Source organism: Notolepis coatsorum (genome assembly GCF_963971535.1).
Source record: "Notolepis coatsorum genome assembly, chromosome: 18".
NCBI lineage: Eukaryota > Metazoa > Chordata > Actinopteri > Aulopiformes > Paralepididae > Notolepis > Notolepis coatsorum.
Window position 1 is genome coordinate 25,496,999 of NC_140182.1, and position 20,752 is coordinate 25,517,750.

The 20,752-nt window shown below is 45.7% G+C and overlaps 1 protein-coding gene across 1 annotated transcript in view; it reads left to right on the plus strand.

Moving 5' to 3' along the window:
• LOC311245281 (eukaryotic translation initiation factor 5B-like) overlaps positions 1–17,764 on the plus strand; it is a gene marked incomplete at both ends in the record, with an annotated part of 69,136 nt that extends 51,372 nt beyond the window's left edge. The window contains 5 exon segments of the mRNA XM_084335117.1: positions 8,688–8,764; positions 9,110–9,274; positions 10,108–10,246; positions 10,889–11,050; positions 17,657–17,764. Of these exon segments, the coding sequence (XP_084191243.1) occupies positions 8,688–8,764; positions 9,110–9,274; positions 10,108–10,246; positions 10,889–11,050; positions 17,657–17,764 (651 nt within the window).
• Positions 17,765–20,752: the final 2,988 nt, after the last annotated feature.

Consider the following 20,752-nt stretch of genomic DNA (forward strand, 5'->3'; position numbering starts at 1 on the left):
AGCCACTAACTGCCTCCACTCCAGAGTGACAGAAGAAGACACCACTCTCCTACAGCACGTCGAGAGGCTATGGACACTAGAGACAATGCCCTTTAAGAACGAAAAGAAAGACATTCGTTCCAAGGAAGACATTTACGCTATAGCCCTCCTCGAGCAAGGGACAAAGAGAGTCAACGTCAACGGAGTGATGAGATACGCAACTCCACTCCTGAGGCGAGAGGGTATGCCTACCTTTCACGCCACAAAAGAAGCGACGGAGCGGTATCTATTGAACACAGAGCGGCGCCTAGCCAGAGACCCCGCTCAAGAGACTGTGTACCGCGCTGAGATTAACAAGCTAATCACAGCGGGACACATATAGAAAATTGACATTAAAGAGGCCGATCAGACGACCGAATCATGGTACGTGCCGCACCACAAAGTCCCCCACAACGGCAAGGATCGTATTGTGTTCAACTGCAGCTACCAGATCGGATCACAAAATCTGAATAAAGAGCTCTTGCCCGGCCCAACACTCGGCCCCTCTCTACTAGGCGTGTTACTACGTTTCCGCCAGGACCAGGTGGCCATCAGCGGCGACATCAAAGGGATGTTCCTGCAGGTGAGACTAGTGGAGGAGGACAAGCCCCTGCTGCGGTTCCTATGGAGAGAGAGGATCGGGGATGAGCAACCAGCCATCTATCAATGGGAAGTCCTCCCTTTCGGAACCACATGCAGCCCATGCTGTGCTACGTTTGCACTGCAAAAACACGTCGCAGAGGACCCAGCAGCAGATGAAGAGGTCCGACAAAGTGTAGGAAATAGTTTCTACGTGGACAACTGTTTGCAAAGCGTCTCGACGCCAGAAGAAGCCGAGGCTCTTCTACTCAAGCTCCGCGCCTCCCTGATCAAAGGCGGCTTTGATCTCAGGCAGTGGGCCAGCAGCGACCCGCAAGTATTGCGCAGCCTCTCCCCCGAGGACAAGGCAGCGAGCAGCGAGACCTGGATGGCGACCATCCCAGGAGAAGCCCAAGAAATGACACTAGGACTAGTCTGGCGCTTCAAAACAGACTCGCTCCATTATAGACACAAACCCCTGACCAAGGAGCAGGGAAGGTCGACGGCACTACCGACCACCAGACGGAGTGTATACAGAACACTCGCCAGACAATATGACCCGTTGGGATGTATTCTACCTTACACCACCAGGGCAAAGATGATTGTAAGAGCACTATGGGACAAGGACCAGGGCTGGGACGACCCCATACCCGAACACCTTGCATCCACATGGAGAGAGTGGGAGACGGAACTCCGCTCACTCCCAGGTGTTACCATACGCCGCAGCTACTTCCCACCCACAGTGAGGCCAGAGACATGCAAGATGGATCTGCACGTCTTCAGCGACGCCTCCGAAGTAGCCTACGGTTCGGTGGCCTACTTGCGTGCCCAAGAGGAGGGAGGAGAAATACATACTGCTTTCATCCTGGCTCGCTCAAGAATAGCCCCACGAAAGCAACAATCTATCCCGCGTCTAGAGCTCTGCGCAGCCCTAGCAGGAGCGCAGCTCGCCACGTTAATCCAACGTGAACTCACCATTCCGGTGCAAAGAACAATCTTGTGGTCAGACTCCACGACAGTACTCACATGGATCCGGTCTGATTCGTGCAGATACAAGGTCTTCGTGGGAGTCAGAGTCACAGAGATTCAAGAGTTAACAGAAGTAGCGAGCTGGAGGTATGTGGACACAAAACACAACCCAGCTGACGTCATCACCCGGGGAATGTCCCTGGATGACCTCACCCGTCACAACCTCTACAGTGACGGACCAGAGTTTCTCAAGCTCCCGGAAGAAGAGTGGCCTACACCCACCCCACGGGAGGCGAGTAAAGAGGAGGCCGAAAACAAGAAATCTATGTTCTGTGGATTGAACACACTCGTCTCCACAGACCCCGACATAGACGATTGCCTCACCCTAGAGAGTGCGCAGCTAAAGACATTTCTGTGGCACCACCCAGAGGTTCAGCCCACTACTGACATTTCAGCAGCTGACTACGAAGAAGCAGAACTTCTTCTACTACAACGAGCCCAGAGAGACTCGTTCCCCGACGAGCTGGACTGTCTACAGGGAGCAAAGCCCGTCCCATCAGACAGCAGACTGCTCCACCTAGCACCCGAGAGCGACGCCCATAGTCTCATCAGAGTGGGTGGTCGTCTGCGGAGAGCCCCAGACTTACCGGATGACGTCAAGTACCCGATAGTCTTGAACAGCCAACACAAGGTCACAGAGCTGATCATAAAGAAATACGACGAGGATGTGCACCACGCAGGGGCAGAGAGAGTCTTCGCGGAGATCAGACGTCGTTATTGGATACTGCAAGGGAGAGAAGCAGTGCGGCGCTTCCAGCGAACCTGTCTAGACTGTCGTAAGTGGCGAGCACAGCCCAGTATACCCCGGATGGCTGACCTACCTCCCTGTCGCCTCCGACTCGGCGACAAGCCTTTTCACTCCACCGGTATGGACTGTTTCGGCCCGCTGTATATAAAGAAAGGAAGAGGAACCGAGAAGCGGTGGGGTATTGTATTCAAATGCATGACCACCAGAGCGATACATATCGAACTCCTTCCAACCATGAGCACAGACTCATTCCTTATGGCCTTCCGAAGATTCACATCACGGAAAGGCAAACCGTCTATATTGTTGTCTGATCACGGGACAAACTTCAAAGGCGGAGAAAGAGAGCTGAGAGAGAGCTTCCAAGCTATGGGCCCAGAACTTAAGACCCACCTCGCTCCATCCCAGATTGACTTCCAGTTTAATCCCCCGAACGCACCTCACTTCGGTGGAACTTGGGAACGAGAAGTACGTTCCATAAAGACAGCCCTGTACGCCGTGCTTGGGGCCCAGACCGTGGCGGAAGAAGTCTTAATGACAGTCCTCACGGAGATCGAGGGAGTATTGAACTCAAAGCCCCTCGGTTACGTCTCAAGTGATGTAGCAGATGTCGACCCAGTCACCCCCAACACACTCTTGATGGGGCGGCTGGACCCCGCGCTACCCCAGACAATGTACAGGCCTGAAGAAGCGAATGGCCGAAGAATGTGGAGGTACAGTCAAGTATTGGCTGACAAGTTTTGGAACAGCTTCCTACTCCACTACCTACCGTCTCTACAGACCCGCCAGAAATGGGTAAAAGAGAGAGACAATTTGACAGAAGGAACAGTCGTCATGATTATCGACCAGTCACTACCCCGAGCTATGTGGCCGGCTGGCCGCGTAAGCAAAGTGATCACCGGTGCCGACGGAAAGGTCCGAGCAGCTGAAGTGCTCGTCCAAGGGCGGACCTACAGTACACCCGACCCGTGGCGAGGCTAATAGAACTGCCAAGGCTCCCCGATACCATCGATGACGACCATGACCCCATGACTTTGTGAATTGACTGACCCTCACAGCAGACATTGAGTAGTGGACAGTGCGGTTAATCTGTCTCTGCTTAGCTAATTAGGTGGGACTAATTAGGGGGCGGCTGTTACGAAGGATCAGATTAAACCGAGTATATATATTTATTTATTGATATATATTGAATAGTATTTGTATATCGTTTGATATCCCTTGTATATTCCTTGTACATATACACGGAATATCCCTTTAGCCTACTATAGCCCATAATATCTCATTCTCCTATTGGACAACGGACCAGGCGCCAGGGGACCAGCCCCCGGAGCCAAGTTCAAAGTTACCGACAAGACATGTCTGTACTAGCCCCGGCCCTGCCCAGGGATACGGCGACAGAAATGAGAGTGGCACTATTTGTTCACCGTGCATATAAATATAGCGCAGGTGGATACAGAAGTTAGTTAACCTAGTTTATTACCCACTAAGTGAAGCCTCACCCACGATACGACGTGCGAATTAATAACTGAATTGTCAGAGTTTGGCACTGTACCGTCGAGTGCGACGTATTTCTATTAAGTTAATAATAGTCTATTGTGTATGGTGCATCGTGCGGTTAGAGTTCTAAAGTGACCAGCATCTCCAACGCTTCCTCGTGTTAGCTAGATTCTTATCCAGGCTGGGCCGACCACATGGCGCTTTCATCCGAGGAGATCTAGGCGAGGACCGAATGGACATGTACACTGGATTACCTACCCGACGACTGCTTAGCCCTGTGCGGCTGGAATATATATTTGCTTTGGTACTGTGATTTGTGGAGCGGATAATCGCCGACGCCTGTGAGTGTTGGATTTACCCCCGAGAGGAGTCAAGGTCGAGTCGGCGCTCAGAGAGCCTGAGGCCGCCTAGTTTTCTTCTTCACTGTGGAGCTACAGCCTACAAGAGAACCAAGCTGTATTCGTCTGCGGATCAAGAGTCTATCGCACTGTCTTCTGTACTCGAAGTCTCCCTAGATATCGTTGACCAGACGTTCTACTACCGACAGCTCTCCTACCCCCCCTGCCGGCTTACAACCGGGAGGACCCCTTCCAGTATATCCCGCTATATCATTAAGTGTACCATAGATATAATTCCCTAAGAGCCAGGTTGTATACTTGCCTCCTGCGTAACCAGAGAATGGACATTCAGTGTTGATTTGCCTACGAATACTCATTTGCCTTACAAGTGCAATCAAATGTAATATAAGTATCATATGTACCTTTTGCTCCATTAAATACTTGATTAATACCTTTGACTGGAACCGATTTCATTGTGGGAAGTGTTCATCATATTCATATATTGTGTACTGTATGGCCAGTAGTTAAAGTACATAAAGCGGTAGTGGTTTAATGATACCATACTTATCAATACAGTCAGGGAATTGTACCCCTCAGTTACAATAATAATAATAATAATAATAATAATAATAATAATAATAATAATAATAATAATAATAATAATAATAATAATAATAATAATAATAATAATAATAATAATAATAATAATAATAATAATAATAATAATAATAATAATAATAATAATAATAATAATAATAATAATAATAATAATAATAATAATAATAATAATAATAATAATAAAAGAAAGTGAAAAAAAAGAAAAGATCTCACTATTCAGATAACATTTTACTTTCATACTGACTAAATATAATTTTTTTATAATTCTTTTTTAATTGACAAACACTATTACATCCCTTAAGCTCGCTATAAAGAGAATTCCACAACTTTTCACCAATAACTGAAGGACACATCTGTTTAAGTGTGGTACGTGCAAACTGATGTTTAAAATTGAATTTTCTCCTACTAAACTCACTTTCTAAATGAAAAAGATTTTGTAGTTTTTCTGGCAGTGTATTATTTCTTGCCCTAAACATAATTAACACTTTGATCGCCATGGTTAAATTCATAATTTACCATCCCTCGCCATCTCTATTTGTCTATGGAGAAGTTCCCCTTCTTTGCAGGGCTATAACTTTTTAAATTGTATTGCTAAATTGACATTATTATGGCCCATTCAATGTCCTATATCTATTGTTCAGGGTGTAGCAACGTTATACTTTTTCATTCACATATTCATACTAAAATACGGTCTAAAGTATAAGTATGTTTTTATCGTTTTCTGCAGCTTTCTCCAGAACTTGATTTATAGCCCTAAATGCATTATATTGATGATCAAATACAGTTTGGTAGGAATCTGTGCGAGATAAAAAATGTCAACTGGATGTGCTTCTAGGAGTTACTACGTATGATCTGATGTTGACCGGATGGGCGGGGGGTCGTTTATAATTCCGTGGGCAACGTTATATCATTCATCTAGTGTGGGTGATATGATCATCAGAGCAGTTAGTAAAGAACACGTTGGAAAATAACGCTGGATCTTACCGTATCTTCCTCGCGCCGTTGGGCGATGAGCGTGGAGCAGAGATATTCATATTATGGGATGTAGAAATACCCGATCCATTTCCAGGTTGTATAATAGTATATACGTCTAAATCATGTTGTTTGTCGAGTTATTTGCAACCGATCGACATCCATTGTGTCAAGATGGAGTCCTGCTAATGATAGCGAGTGCCCGGACGAAATATGGGTGAGCACCACTTCATCCACATGACTTCCTGTTGGGTGATCTGCCGATTGGCCACCAGATGGCGCTCTTGAACCGTTAGAGAGTTGAGTGGAGCTCAGCAGTATATCTCAGGTCCCCGGGGGAGAAATATGATTTCGATCACAGATTTTTGAAATATTGATATCAAAGACGTGTTACGGCGTCTTCGGCAGAATGAGCATGGCGGGGAATGACGAGTTACGGTGTTTCCGGCGATTAAAGTGTTAACATTGTTTGAAACTTAACCATGTCTTCAAGTTTAATTATTCTAGATTTAATAAATAATGTGTTTGTGTGTTCTCGATAATTCACTTTATGTGTGATTCTTACAGCCCTCTTCTGTAGTATATATAAGGGTTTTATATTGGTCCCATAAGTATTCCCCCATACTTCAACACAATAACTGAGATAAGGTGAGATATGTTCTCATTGCCTCATACTCAACAACTCACACATTACATACACTTATTTAGTACGTGTTAAAAACAAAGATGGACAAATACATAGGGCTAAAAATAAGAGCTAAAATAGGGCTAAAATAGAGCTAAAAGTGGTGAATGGAAGAAAAGAAAAAGAAACAAGTCCAATCATGATGTTAATTAATTAATTAGTTACAGTCCACAACCCAGCTCCTCCAGTCCACGGCAGTTAGCCCATCCTGGGGGGGGGGGGGGGGGGGGGGGGGACAAGTCTGTGGCTAAACATGGACCATTGCGGTCAGCTCATCATGGAGGGGGTGGCAGTGGTTCTCAAGGATAGCATACAGCTTCCTCCTCGTCCTCCCCTCTGCAGACATTAAAAGACCCGAGTCTGCTCTGTCCCTTCCTGTAGAGGTCCTCGGTGTTGTCCGTCCAGTCCAGTTTATTGTTCATGAGAACACCCAGGAATTTGTAGTTCTCCACCCTTTCCACCTCCACCCCCTGGATGATGATGGGAGTTGGGGGCTTCCTCCCGCTCCGTTGATGGTCTACCACCATCTCCTTTGTCTTGCTGATGTTGAGTGTAGCACTTGTGTCACTAACAGTAACAGCTGTTCGCCACGGACCAGTTCTAGGTTCGAATGAGAAGAGGAGTAATAATATACACAGTTAAAGGAGTAGTAGACCAAAGACAAGGTTATAACAGTGACCGGTAGTTTATTCACAACAAGCGCGCTAGCTAGACAATTACAATACATATAGTGAGGTAAAGTGAAGTATCCCTTTTAGGTTCTTTCATTAACCACTCCTTCTTTCAGGAGGGTTAGTTCGATATCAGGTTCTAGGTTGATTGGATCAACACATTTGGTTCGGTTCAGACGTCTCTGAGGTTATCACTAGCTAAAAGCTAGATTTAAAGTTGGACATTAGATGTATCCCTTTTTCGTGAGTAACTCATTATCTTTCTTCTGCAATTGCAGATCAGTAAACTCTATATCAGTTTATCGTTCAGTAAACTCTATATCAGTTTATCATTTCAATAGGTAAGTGTTTAAACATATTAATTTAAACCTTTAAGTGTGCAGGGAATGCAAGTACCTTATTAGGTGAAATTACCCTTTAAACTCTTCCTTTGCAGGTGTAATACGAACAAAGTACCAATAGAAATATTCAAGGTTATAATGCAAATACCTTATCAGGTGAAATGACCCTTTAAACCATCTTTCTTTACAGGAGAACCAGCAGTGATTCAACTATAATCAATATGTTATCAGTGAGATTCAAGTATCTTACTGGGTACATTGACCCTTTAACTCGTCCTCTTTACAGGAGAACATCAGTAGTTCAGGTATCTTACTGGGTGCATTTACCCTTTAACTCTCCCTTATAGGAGAAATATCAGTGGTTCAAGTATCTTACTGGGCGCATTTACCCTTTAACTCTCCCTTCTTATAGGAGAAATATCATTACCCATATATACAATGTGCATCAATCAAATACAAAATACAATATCAAAATACAAAAGGTGAAACGGGGTCAAAGCCCTTGGAAGTCCTTGTGTTCTCGTTCAATCAGTTTGTGTCCTAGAAAAGGATATGATGGTCCTTGGAAGTTCTTGTGACTCAAGTTCAATTAGTTCGTTAATTCCTGATCCACTTCCTCACTGGGAATGAGGAAGGCAATTTCACAATCCTACAGGGTGTTGAGGCAACAGGGGTAATCAGATCAGGCCGGGATAGCCTTGATCTAGATCAGTGAATCAGGACTGCGTGAGGATAGTTAGTGTCGGAACCAGCCGGTTAGTTCCTCCAAAGTGCCTGAGAGTGTTGGAATCGGGTCAGACATGATCATCCCTAGAGACATGATGTTTGTAAATTGCTAAATTACAACACTTTCTTAATTTCAGTCGCAGTGATTTTGGCCCCTTTTAGAATCCTGATCAATGTTTAATTTAAATCAACCTCTTCTCTCCTCCCCTCTCTCTCCTCCTCTCTCCTCTCCTCTCTCTCCTCGCCTCTATCTCCTCCTCTTTCTCCCCTCCCCTCTCCCTCCTCTCCTCTCTTCTCTCTCCTCTCCCCTCTCTCTCCTCTCTCCTCTCTCCCCTCTCTCTCCTCCCCTCTACCTCCTCTCTCCTCTCTCTCCTCCCCTCTATCTCTCCTCTCCTCCCCTCTCATCTACCTCCCTCCTCTCTCTCCCCTCCTCTCTCCTCTCTCTCCTCTCTCCTCTGTCTCCTCCAGTATGCTGGGATCAACATTGGTCCTGTCCACAAGAAGGATGTGATGAGAGCGTCCGCCATGCTGGAGCACGACATCCAGTATGTTCATCTGCCGTGCTGGAATATACTTCTATTCTATTTAATTATTTTACATTCCATTGTATTTTATTATTTTCTATTATATTCTATTTTATTCTCTGATGGTGGCCTCCGAAATGCTGGCGCATCATCTGCTATTCTATTCTATTATTTTCTATTCTGCTCTCTTCTGTTGGTATGAGTATTTTACTAAAATGGAAGTGGCTGAATGAATGAATGATGAATGAATGAAAACTTTTTACATTTGTGACATATATACGATATGCAAATATACAGTACTGTTATACTGAAGGAACCCTAAATACAACTCTATCTGTCTGTGTCTCTGTCTGTGTCTGTCTCCAGGTACGCAGTGATCCTGGCGTTTGACGTGAAGATCGAGAGGGAGAGCCAGAAGATGGCCGACAGCCTGGGAGTCCGTGTCATCTCCGCTGAGATCATCTACCACCTGTTCGACTCCTTCACCAAGTTCAGGGAGGATTACAAGAAGGCCAAGCAGGAAGAGCTCAAGTACGTTTTAACACTGTGCTAAACTACGTCTAGTACTGGACCTAATCTAGACCTAATCTAGACCTAATCTATAATCTAGACCTAATCTAGACCTTCACCAAGTTCAGAGAGGATTACAAGAAGGGTTCAAGTAGGGCGGCTGGGTGGCGTAGCGGAGATTGCGCTCGTCACCAATGCAAGAGACTCCGGTCTCGACTCCCGGTGTTAGCATTGCCTGCGGCTTGGGCCGGTCGTCATACTATCTCAATTGGCAGAGGTAGCGGGTGGAAGTCGATGGGCGGTAATCTGGACGTTGTGGACAGCGACTCCTACAGGTCGGTTGGGGGACGCCTGCACAGCAGAGACAGGAAGTATCAGGGGCAGCGTGAGCCTCCCACACTGAGAGTCCGCGCTGGCAGGTGAAAAGATGTGACAGGCTGCCTCCTTGTGTACCGGAGGGGACACGTGATGCAAGGCTTCTATCCTCCCTACAACCGACCAGTGGGGGGCATATGCGAGCAACGTTCAAGACAGGGGAGGGGAGACTCGGCACGGCAAATTGGGATGGGAGGAAAAATTGAAAAAGAGGAGAAAAAGTGGATACAAAAAAGAAGGGTTCAAGTACGTAGTAATACTGCTAAACTACTAGTCTCTCTCTTTCTCTCTCCCTCCCCTCTCTCTCTCTGTCTCTCTGTCTCTCTGTCTGTCTCTCTCTCTCTCTCTGTCTCTCTGTCTCTCTCTCTCTGTCTCTCTCTCCCTCCCCTCTCTCTCTCTGTCTCTCTGTCTCTCTGTCTGTCTCTCTCTCTCTCTCTGTCTCTCTGTCTCTCTCTCTCTCTCTCTCTCTCTCTCTACAGACACATAGCAGTGTTTCCTGTTAAGATTCGTATTCTGCCCGAGTGCATCTACAACATCAGGAACCCTATAGTGATGGGGGTGACCATCGTCGCTGGCGTGCTGAGGCAGGGGACCCCACTCTGTGTGCCCAGCAAGGGGGTGAGTCTGGGGGGGGGGGGGGGGTTGGCACCCCACTCTGTGTGCTCAGCAAGGGGGTGAGTCTGGGGGGGGGGGGGGGGGGCACCCCACTCTGTGTGCCCAGCAAGGGGGTGAGTCTGGGGGGGGGGGGGGGGTTGGCACCCCACTCTGTGTGCTCAGCAAGGGGGTGAGTCTGGGGGGGGGGGCACCCCACTCCGTGTGCCCAGCAAGGGGGTGAGTCTGGTGGGGGGGGGGGGGGCACCCCACTCTGTGTGCCCAGCAAGGGGGTGAGTCTGGGGGGGGGCACCCCACTCTGTGTGCCCAGCAAGGGGGTGAGTCTGGTGGGGGGGGGGGGGGGGGGGCACCCCACTCTGTGTGCCGAGCAAAGGGGTGAGTCTGGTGGGGGGGGGGCACCCCACTCTGTGTGCCCAGCAAGGGGGTGAGCCTGGTGGGGGGGGGGGGGGGGGGCACCCCACTCTGTGTGCCCAGCAAGGGGGTGAGTCTGGTGGGGGGGGGGGGGGGCACCCCACTCTGTGTGCCCAGCAAGGGGGTGAGTCTGGTGGGGGGGGGGGGCTAGTTGGAGGACAGCCTCGGTAATAAGGTGCCAATGTGTAACATGTGTGTTAATAATATCTGTCGTGCTGTGTTTGGGCTCCTCTCCAGTTCGTGGATATAGGCATCGTGACCAGTATTGAGATGAACCACAAGACGGTGGACTCAGCCAAGAAGGGCCAGGATGTCTGCATCAAGATAGAGCCCATCCCCGGGGACTCCCCCAAGATGTACGGCCGGCACTTTGAGGCCACAGACATCATCATCAGTAAGGTACGGACAGTGACATCATCAGTAAGGTACGGACAGTGACATCCTCGTCAGTAAGGTACAGACAGTGACATCATCAGTAAGGTACGGACAGTGACATCATCAGTAAGGTACGGACAGTGACATCCTCGTCAGTAAGGTACAGACAGTGACATCATCAGTAAGGTACAGACAGTGACATCATCAGTAAGGTACAGACAGTGACATCATCAGTAAGGTACGGACAGTGACATCCTCGTCAGTAAGGTACGGACAGTGACATCATCAGTAAGGTACGGACAGTGACATCCTCGTCAGTAAGGTACAGACAGTGACATCATCAGTAAGGTACAGACAGTGACATCATCAGTAAGGTACAGACAGTGACATCATCATCAGTAAGGTACAGACAGTGACATCATCAGTAAGGTACAGACAGTGACATCATCATCAGTAAGGTACAGACAGTGACATCATCATCAGTAAGGTACGGACAGTGACATCATCATCAGTAAGGTACAGACAGTGACATCATCATCAGTAAGGTACAGACAGTGACATCATCATCAGTAAGGTACAGACAGTGACATCATCAGTAAGGTACAGACAGTGACATCATCGTCAGTAAGGTACAGACAGTGACATCATCAGTAAGGTACAGACAGTGACATCATCAGTAAGGTACAGACAGTGACATCATCAGTAAGGTACAGACAGTGACATCATCGTCAGTAAGGTACAGACAGTGACATCATCAGTAAGGTACAGACAGTGACATCATCAGTAAGGTACAGACAGTGACATCATCAGTAAGGTACAGACAGTGACATCATCAGTAAGGTACAGACAGTGACATCATCAGTAAGGTACAGACAGTGACATCATCATCAGTAAGGTACAGACAGTGACATCATCATCAGTAAGGTACAGACAGTGACATCATTAGTAAGGTACAGACAGTGACATCATCATCAGTAAGGTACAGACAGTGACATCATCAGTAAGGTTCAGACAGTGACATCATCATCAGTAAGGTACGGACAGTGACATCATCATCAGTAAGGTACAGACAGTGACATCATCATCAGTAAGGTACGGACAGTGACATCATCATCAGTAAGGTACAGACAGTGACATCATCAGTAAGGTACAGACAGTGACATCATCATCAGTAAGGTACAGACAGTGACATCATCAGTAAGGTACAGACAGTGACATCATCAGTAAGGTACGGACAGTGACATCATCAGTAAGGTACAGACAGTGACATCATCGTGAGTAAGGTACAGACAGTGACATCATCAGTAAGGTACAGACAGTGACATCATTAGTAAGGTACAGACAGTGACATCATCATCAGTAAGGTACAGACAGTGACATCATCAGTAAGGTACGGACAGTGACATCATCAGTAAGGTACAGACAGTGACATCATCGTGAGTAAGGTACAGACAGTGACATCATCAGTAAGGTACAGACAGTGACATCATTAGTAAGGTACAGACAGTGACATCATCGTCAGTAAGGTACGGACAGTGACATCATCATCAGTAAGGTACAGACAGTGACATCATCATCAGTAAGTTACAGACAGTGACATCATCATCAGTAAGGTACGGACAGTGACATCATCATCAGTAAGGTACAGACAGTGACATCATCATCAGTAAGGTACGGACAGTGACATCATCATCAGTAAGGTACAGACAGTGACATCATCAGTAAGGTACAGACAGTGACATCATCATCAGTAAGGTACAGACAGTGACATCATCGTCAGTAAGGTACAGACAGTGACATCATCGTCAGTAAGGTACAGACAGTGACATCATCGTCAGTAAGGTACAGACAGTGACATCATCAGTAAGGTACAGACAGTGACATCATCAGTAAGGTACAGACAGTGACATCATCAGTAAGGTACAGACAGTGACATCATCAGTAAGGTACGGACAGTGACATCATCAGTAAGGTACAGACAGTGACATCATCGTGAGTAAGGTACAGACAGTGACATCATCAGTAAGGTACAGACAGTGACATCATCAGTAAGGTACAGACAGTGACATCATCATCAGTAAGGTACAGACAGTGACATCATCAGTAAGGTACAGACAGTGACATCATCATCAGTAAGGTACAGACAGTGACATCATCATCAGTAAGGTACAGACAGTGACATCATCAGTAAGGTACAGACAGTGACATCATCAGTAAGGTACAGACAGTGACATCATCGTCAGTAAGGTACGGACAGTGACATCATCGTCAGTAAGGTACAGACAGTGACATCATCAGTAAGGTACAGACAGTGACATCATCAGTAAGGTACAGACAGTGACATCATCAGTAAGGTAGAGACAGTGACATTATCAGTAAGGTACAGACAGTGACATCATCAGTAAGGTACAGACAGTGACATCATCAGTAAGGTACAGACAGTGACATCATCGTCAGTAAGGTACAGACAGTGACATCATCAGTAAGGTACAGACAGTGACATCATCAGTAAGGTACAGACAGTGACATCATCAGTAAGGTACAGACAGTGACATCATTAGTAACGTACAGACAGTGACATCATTAGTAAGGTACAGACAGTGACATCATCAGTAAGGAACAGACACAGTGACATCATCAGTAAGGAACAGACACAGTGACATCATCAGTAAGGAACAGACACAGTGACATCATCAGTAAGGTACAGACACAGTGACATCATTAATAAGTAGGGATGCACCGAATATTCGGCCGAAAGGGTTTTAGCACCGAAAAAATATCACCGAATGTCAAAGAACAGGGTTACGTGGGGGACCCTGATGTAGTTTCAAGTTTCAAGTTTCAAGTTTCTTTAATAGTTGTCATACAGAAGTACAGAATACTTTCATACAAAATGCTTCTTACTGTTACGCTCCAGAGACTGTGCTAGACAGGATAGTATCAAATAACATAAATAGCATGTAATTTAGAAGTAGAAAATGAGGTCACAGTGTTCAGTATAGACATATGTACAATGTTCGATGCAGAATAGACGTAACTGAGTTACCATATAATATACAATACTATGCAGTGTACTAATGTACAGACAGTACAGTACTATATAGTGCAAAGCAGAAATGGGATGAGGTACAATTTAGGTACAATTTACAGTAAGGTGTACGTAAACAAACTAACGTTTACGTACAGTAAGGTGTACGTAAACAAGACAAATGTCTTTCTCTGGTCTGCATCCCCTTAACAATTGTGTGTATTGAGCCGTACTGTATTGTACCCATTCTGCAATCTGTTAAATAAAGTTTTCATTCATTCATTCATTCACGTTCGTAACCTACCTAACGTGTTGTTGTGATGACGTAATCAAAGCGCGGCTTCAGTCTTTATACAGTGATACAGGTATAAAGACACTATAAGATAAGATATTCCAGTGACACACACATACAGCTCATCGTCTCATTAACAACAACATATCACAATCATTACATTTGGTATGGTATGGCTATGCCAGCAGGCGTAACTAGTAAGAGTAGGTAAGGGATGTACAGATATAGATATAGTATCTACAGATATGTAAATGTCATTAACAGATTGTAGAATGGGTACAATACAGTACAGCTCAATACACACAATTGTTAAGGGGATGCAGACCAGAGAAAGACTTTCGTCTTGTTTACATCAGGGTCCCCCATTTTAAATTCATAGTGATATATATTTTGTCATACACTTACAATATTTAGCAGCTGGGAAATACATTATTTGATGTATTCAGGGCCATTTCACGTTGATCCTAGTTATACACAGTCCGCATATCCCTCCTAGTTACACACTGAGTCCTCATATCACTCCTAGTTACACAGTTCATATCCCTCCTAGTTACACACAGTCCTCATATCCCACATACACAGCGAGAGTGAGAGCAGCACATCACCAGAGTTATCAAGTGAATACAGTATGAAACATTAGTATTAGCTATCACGTTAGCTACCGGTGTGCGGCTAGCTAACGTTAGCTCTTGGTGAGTTATAGTTATTTTGCACTTACCTATAAAAGCCCCTCCACGAAATCCACTTGAGTACATCTGTGTAACAAAGTCCAATATGCCCTCGTTCATTAGATCCAAAGCATCAATTGCTTTTCCTCGACTCTAACGCTAGTTTAGCAGCTAATGGCTAAACAGCTGATTTTGTAAACATGAGGCAGAGTAGGGGCGGGTCTTCGGTGCGCTGGATGGATATAATTCCAACTTGACTTTGCGCCTCCTTGCGGCAAAAAACAGAAGCCGCACCCACCCTAATAAAATCATTTGACAAGGGCGTTAACGGGTGGTAGAGGCCGTTGGAATGACGGTAGAAGGGACCTCCATTTCCAATGCTATTACTGTACATGCGCAACGTGAGCTCTTCAGTCCTGCGTTCTGCAGCCTGTGATAACTCCTTTTGGGACTCGGAGTCGCACTGTTTCTATGTAAACTCTGCGAGAAACGCGCTCAATAAATGCGTCTTTAACATGCTTTATATCCTCGCCATTACTATATGCCCGTCGCGGTTAAAAACATTTTAACTAACGTTAGCATTAAGCTAGCTAACTGTTAGCTAGCTTAACGCTAACGTCGCTTCCATTCCTCACTCTCACCAGTCTCTCTTAAGCTACGTCATCCCCCGCTAAGAGTCACGGGAGATGTAATAAATACAACAGTCCTTCCATGTAGGCTAGAACGCCGTGAATTATGACAGTAGTTCAAGTTTCTTTATTAGTTGTTATACAAAAATAGTACTTTTATATAAAATGCTTACTGTAGCCACTACAGTAACATCATTAAGTCTGCTATAAGCTATTCTCCCTCTCGTGTGTGCAGACCTTTATGCAGTTTTAAAGCACCTAGGCTTTGTTCTGAATGCACTTTGTTGTAATTATCCTACAGAGAAAATGCACTTGACTTTAATGCACATTTTGTTGTATGCAAAGAGAAAATGTTTAAATTGTACAGTCTCAGTCTGGAATTAATGTATGCATTCAAAAGTGCTGAATACATGTTTTATGGACCCATAATAGTGATTATTAATATTATTTAAGTTAGGTTTTGCCATAATCATGTATTTTGTCATAATCAGGTACTGTAGCTAAAAGAAAATAAAAATAAAAAATACATTATATTTCTATTAATCATTTTCGGCCTTTCGGCATTCGGTTTTCGGCCAACTGTTTCCTATTTTCGGTATCGGTTTCGGCCAAGAATTTCCCATCCGGTGCATCCCTATTGTTAGATCCTGATCAAACTGGCCAGTATCACGTCTTCGTCTGTTTGGCCCTCCATCCAATTCCTCTGCGTTGTGTCATTTTAATGGTCCTGACGTCTCCGATACTGGTAGATAAGATCCTTATCTCTCCCCGTTAGTACAATCCGCAAACCATAATAATTCTCCACCTCCGTAAGAATCCGACACTTCGACAACGTGAAACACCTTACAAGGAAAAGCGTGATTTATTTGATAAACAGAAACCTCAGCTCAGATGTTAACAGATTGTATTGTCCTTGAAGAGTCTATTCTAATGATCTTTCGGTGTGTTCGTCTATCGTCCTTTTGTTATTCAGTCCAATAGTGTTCAGGCCTGGTCTTTAGCCTAACCCTCCTCGCGTTAGCCGAAGCTAATGATGATGTGGCATTCTCCCAACCCCCCCTCCTCTCTGTGATGAGAGGAGAGAGTGTCTTCTGTGTGATCTCAGTCCTACTCGCTCTTGGTCAGATTCTAGTCTGCCCTACCCGGAACCACTGTCAGCTTTATAGGATCTTCGTCATAACTATGATAGCCCACCCCTTTCTGGTTATCATGTGCCGCGTTGTCATGACAACTGCTAAATAACCTTTCACACATTAAAATGCAGTTTTCTACTGTTTCATTAAGATGAACCCCTCTCCCTCGCTCTCGCTATCAGTTTGTTCTTACAAGGAATTCAAAACATTCTCTCGCTGGCAGTGTGCCTCACAACAATCACCCTGCTCTACTGAACCACCGTCTCCTGCTTCCATGCACATTTCGATCTCACCGTTTTAGCTGTGGTCACCTCCCCCCCAATCTATACATCACATACATTGAAAAAGCACCCCAAATCCTTCACTATTAATAAGATACGGACACAGTGACATCATTAGTAAGGAACAGACAGTGACATCATCTCAGTAAGCTACAGACACAGTGGATACTCTGACCTCTGACCTCTGTGTCTCTAGGACAGAAACACACCTTTCAATCTCGTGCAAACTCTGAATGAAGTCTTCCTCCTCCTCCTCTTCCTCCTCCTCTTCCTCTTCCTCCTCCTCCTCCTCCTCCTCCTCCTCCTCCTGCTCCTCCTCTTCCTCCTCCTCCTCTTCCTCCTCTTACCCCTCCTCCTCTTCCTCCTCCTCCTCCTCTTCCTCTTCCTCATCTTCCTCCTCCTCTTCCCCCTCCTCCTCTTCCTCTTCCTCCTCCTCCTCCTCCTCTTCCCCCTCCTCCTCTTCCTCCTCCTCCTCTTCCTCATCTTCATCATCTTCCTCTTCCTCCTCCTCTTCCTCCTCTTCCTCCTCCTCCTCCTCCTCTTCCTCTTCCTCTTCCTCTTCCTCCTCCTCCTCCTCCTCCTCCTCCTCCTCCTCACAGATCAACAGGGCCTCCATCGATGCGCTGAAGAACTGGTTCCGAGACAAGATGGGGACATCTGACTGGCAGCTCATTATGGAGCTGAAGAAAACCTTTGAGATCATCTGAAGAGGAGCAGACGCACCAACGTTACGGACGATATGGGGAAACACACGCTGGACACACACATATACACACTAGGATTGCACGGTATACCGGTATTAGTATAGTACCGCAGTACTAGAGTGTTCGAAATGATACTGCGTTTGGAGTATTTTTTTAATTTAAAATGTTTTCATTTATGCATGCGAATGCCTTCCTATTGGAGCACAGCGCTGCTGTCAGTGGTGACGTTGCGCTAGTTTACCGGAAGCAACCTTCTGAAATGAAGAACAACAAACTAGTCACGAGAGCTAGCATAGCTCGTCCAACGAATGTTGGCATCAATGGCATGACTACAGTACTGATAGGAGCTACTGTAGCACGTAACGTTAGTTATCACAACCATCGGCGTTAGCTAGCTAGCTTTAACTAGAATTATAGTTCGCTAGCTATATAAGCTAACGTTAGCTGAGTTTATTCTATGCAAAATGTGCTAGCTAGCTAACATTAATCAATAAAGATCCTCACTGCGATTAGTTAGTTATCATAACCATCGGCAATCGCAGTGAGGATCTTTATTGATTACCCCCCCCCCCCGCGCGCGCTGACGTCACACTGATGACATCACACCTCCACATGTTGTAGTAACTTCCTGTTTGACGAGGCCATCACTCTGATGACATCACACCTCCCCGTGGTGTAATGGCTTCCTGTTTGACGAGGCCATCACTCTGATGACATCACACCTCCCCGTGGTGTAATGGCTTCCTGTTTGACGAGGCCATCACTCTGATGACATCACACCTCCGCGTGGTGTAATGGCTTCCTGTTTGACGAGGCCATCACTCTGATGACATCACACCTCCGCGTGGTGTAATGGCTTCCTGTTTGACGAGGCCATCAGCCTGATGATCAGTAAAGAAGGAACGTTATCAGAGGCTTTCTTATTTATATGTCGTCTTAAAGGGATAGTTCACCATTTCTGAAACCTTAGCCGATGATGATGTTGATCGGTGGGGTCGGGGCTGTTCCTCGTGCTCAGCTCTGGGGTCAGGGGTCAGGCTGCCCTGTAGAAGCTGACTGAGGAACCGGGCCGTGGGTTCTGCTGAGGGGACCAGTCCACGTCATCCTTCAGGACATTGGGGGCTGGGGATGAAAGAGTTGTGAACTATCGCTTTAAAGGCTTTGATATATATACAGCTTTTGGCTGGAGTTGTATCTTACTGATTGTACTGTAGGTGACCTCCAGGTGACCTCCAGGATCCCTATCAGAGGAGGGAGGGGCTGCGACTCCGAGACGTCCTATTGGCTGTTAGCGCCGCATCGTCACTGTTTCCAGTCACGTGATTGGCGGTCGTGTATTAAAGGTATTCTCTCCTGCCTCGCGTTCATCCTCTTCATCGTTGCCAGCGGCAGGTCTCACCGACGCCTCAGTGTTTATGGTCCCTGGAGTGACAGGTTACATGAAGCCCCCCCCCCCCCCCCCCCCCATGTAGAACATTAATCAACATGAAGTTTCATCTTCTAACCAAAACAATCAATGGTTTTGTCCAAAGTATCCAAATCAGGACAGTTTTTACGCACCGTTAGGATTTTAAGAATTGACCTCACTATGTCACAGTGGCTACTGGCCATGGAATGCTATTCTTACTGGGTATACTGGGAGTAATACTGGAAATCACATCAACAAAGTTAAGGTGTCCACATAGAACCCCCCCCCCCCCCACAATGCTGATTTATTTTGCACATAAACTTGTGTTAATTACAGCTCCATACAATTATTTGGATTCAAAATAGCAACGCCTTGTCTTATAGGGACTGCTACGTTATAATTTCATTGAACTGTAATTAACACGACGCAAGGATTCAATGACCCTGATGACCTCGCTGGTGGCCATATTCAAATTAATTTACTCTTGATAGATAGCAAACTAGATTAATGTGTGCAGAGTACAAAAACATACGGCAACAGTAACGGCACTAATAATAATCAAATAAAATGAAAGGAAATAATAAATATAAATACAGATCTAAACTTGAGACGTATTATTCTAATGCGTTATCAGTTTCATACCAATATATCAAAACGCCATCAACACAACTCATGATTTCAATCACTCCAAGATATGATGATGTAATTTAATACTCTGAATTCTCATCTATCAGCTGTCCTGTAGGCTACTGTATAAGCAACATGGATGCTTCTAGCCCACTGGGTCTCAACGTGGGGATTGTATATTGTTTTAAAGGAACACGCCAACATTATGGGAAATGTGCTCACCGTCTTCTCCAGAGTCAGACAAGAAGATAAGATACCAGTTTCCTCTCTGCCTTCAGTAGAAAACTATCCGGCTCTAAACTAGCCCTAGGGTATTAGGACCACACTAGCCTAGCTTAAAAACTCCGGGAGAGGTGTTTTTGGCCAACAGCTAGACTAGCTGATCCATATCCATTTCATGCATTTGTGCTAAGCTAGGCTAGCTTGCAGCTGGATAGCTTTCTACTGAACGCATGGAGACATTTCCCATAAAGACTGACCATGAAACAAGGGTAACGTTTTGAAACAAAGCAAAGACCCCAAAAGGTTTTAGGGCTTAACATGTTAAAATTATATGTATATACATATATATATAGAGATAGAGATAGAATTCTCTCTTTTTTTTTTTTTTTAAGTTTCATCAATTGAAAGTTGTTGAGGTTACGTTACGTTACGCCTAGATCACTGGTTAAGCTAGCTAGCAGGCTGAAAGAGTCGCCAAGCTTAACCAGTGATAGAACTAGGCGTAACGCGATTGGTGCTGAGAGAAACAGTCAGTGGCCAATCAGATTGCGGAACCCGAACGCGGAACTGAAAGTGGGTTGGTACAAATCTACACGTGTCCCGGGGGCGTCTATGCCTTCTACAACGCTGTTCGGTTTCCGGGTTCCTCTGATTGGCCACTAAGCCCACGTGACCCTACCCTAGCACGCCCCCCAGTTATCGCTTACGCCCCCGCACATGCGCATGAGCCGCGA